Source organism: Eurypyga helias, unplaced genomic scaffold (genome assembly GCF_000690775.1).
Source record: "Eurypyga helias isolate BGI_N326 unplaced genomic scaffold, ASM69077v1 scaffold40129, whole genome shotgun sequence".
Classification (NCBI taxonomy): domain Eukaryota; kingdom Metazoa; phylum Chordata; class Aves; order Eurypygiformes; family Eurypygidae; genus Eurypyga; species Eurypyga helias.
In genome coordinates this window covers 4220-5513 of record NW_010272127.1, presented here as the reverse complement: position 1 = coordinate 5513, position 1294 = coordinate 4220, and the positions used below count along the sequence as shown (strand labels likewise).

Genomic DNA, 1294 nt, shown 5'->3' with positions numbered 1-1294 from the left:
GGCATTCCTTAACTCGGGTGATTCTTTTCTTCTTTCTTGGGGGCTGAAGCTCGGGGCAATTGAGTGTAACAGTCATGGTGGTGAATTTCTTGGGCTTGCAGAAAGAACAAGATTGGAAAGAGCCTTCCTCTTTACGGACATGCCTGGGGATGTAGAAGGAATTGCACTGGCCGTAGCAGAACCTGTTGATAATGGTACGACTGTTGCAGCCTTCTTCGTGGATAGTTTGTTTGAGGGGTTGAGTTTTACACCAATCCCGCTTTAGGTATTTGCGCTCAGTGATGTGCAGTGCCTCCTGACTAGACTCCAGCACCTCCTCAGCAGGCATCGAGGTGCCTTTTCCTCGTTCTCGATGCCTAGAGCCTGACTGCTGCTGTGTCTGTATTTGCTCTGAATCATTGGGCTGATCTTTGTCAGGAGGAGGGATAGCACCTTGAGATCCACGATTCCTCTTTCTCCCTTCTGCTGCTGGTAGCAGAAATCCCATCAGAAGAAACACAGCGCCAACGGCATACAGTGTGCGGACCATCCTATATGGAGGAAGTTAAAGGAATAAAGCACAGTTGTGGATTTCAGATATCAACAGAAGTCACACACGCAGTAAATTTTCAGTTCCATAAAAGAAATGTGTGTGTGTGCACACTTACAAAAGATAAGCATTTAGCCTTTACTGGCTGGAAAGCTGTTTCCAAATTACCAAGTGATGAAAGTTTTAATGTACAGTAATTGAAAGTCAAAAGCTGAAGTCAGTCCTAACAGTTTCACTTTGTGTAGCATGCATCTTTTTCCAGTTCTTTTCTCCATGTATTATATTAATTCCCTTACTATTAATGAAGAGATCTCATTCCCTTCTTATAGCTCACAGACATTAGAAATGTTGCTCCTGACTTACACTGGTGGAAGAACAGGTTTCATACTGCACAAGGAGATATGACATAGCTATATTGTCTGAATTACTGCATCATGAGCTCTGTCACACTGCAGCTCTGAACTGCCTCGATGCATCTGAGTGTAATGATGCCTAAGGTAAGAGATTCATAACAAGGTGATAGGCAACTAACACAAAAGAACAGTTAGGTATAGCTTAATCAGAGATGCATCTGTAATGTCAAATTATACTTTCTCATGCATTACCCTGAATCCTTGACAAAAATTACACAGATGCAGTCACAGTGTCAAGAATTTTTCAGATCTCTGAATTGTATTTATTCTACGCAGCATGATATTGAAAGGACATATGAGGACAGCAGTTTTCTATATGACATTAAGCATCATGAAGTATCAGTATCAGAAA

General features: G+C 41.9%; 1 protein-coding gene across 1 annotated transcript in view; it reads right to left on the bottom strand.

Annotated features, from left to right (window-relative positions):
* Positions 1-529, bottom strand: part of GREM1 (gremlin 1, DAN family BMP antagonist) — a 1938-nt gene extending 1409 nt beyond the window's left edge. Inside the window, exon 1 of the mRNA XM_010159040.1 lies at positions 4-529. Coding sequence (XP_010157342.1) covers positions 4-529 — 526 coding nt within the window. The remainder of the gene's footprint in view (positions 1-3) is intronic.
* Between the last annotated feature and the right edge of the window lie 765 nt (positions 530-1294).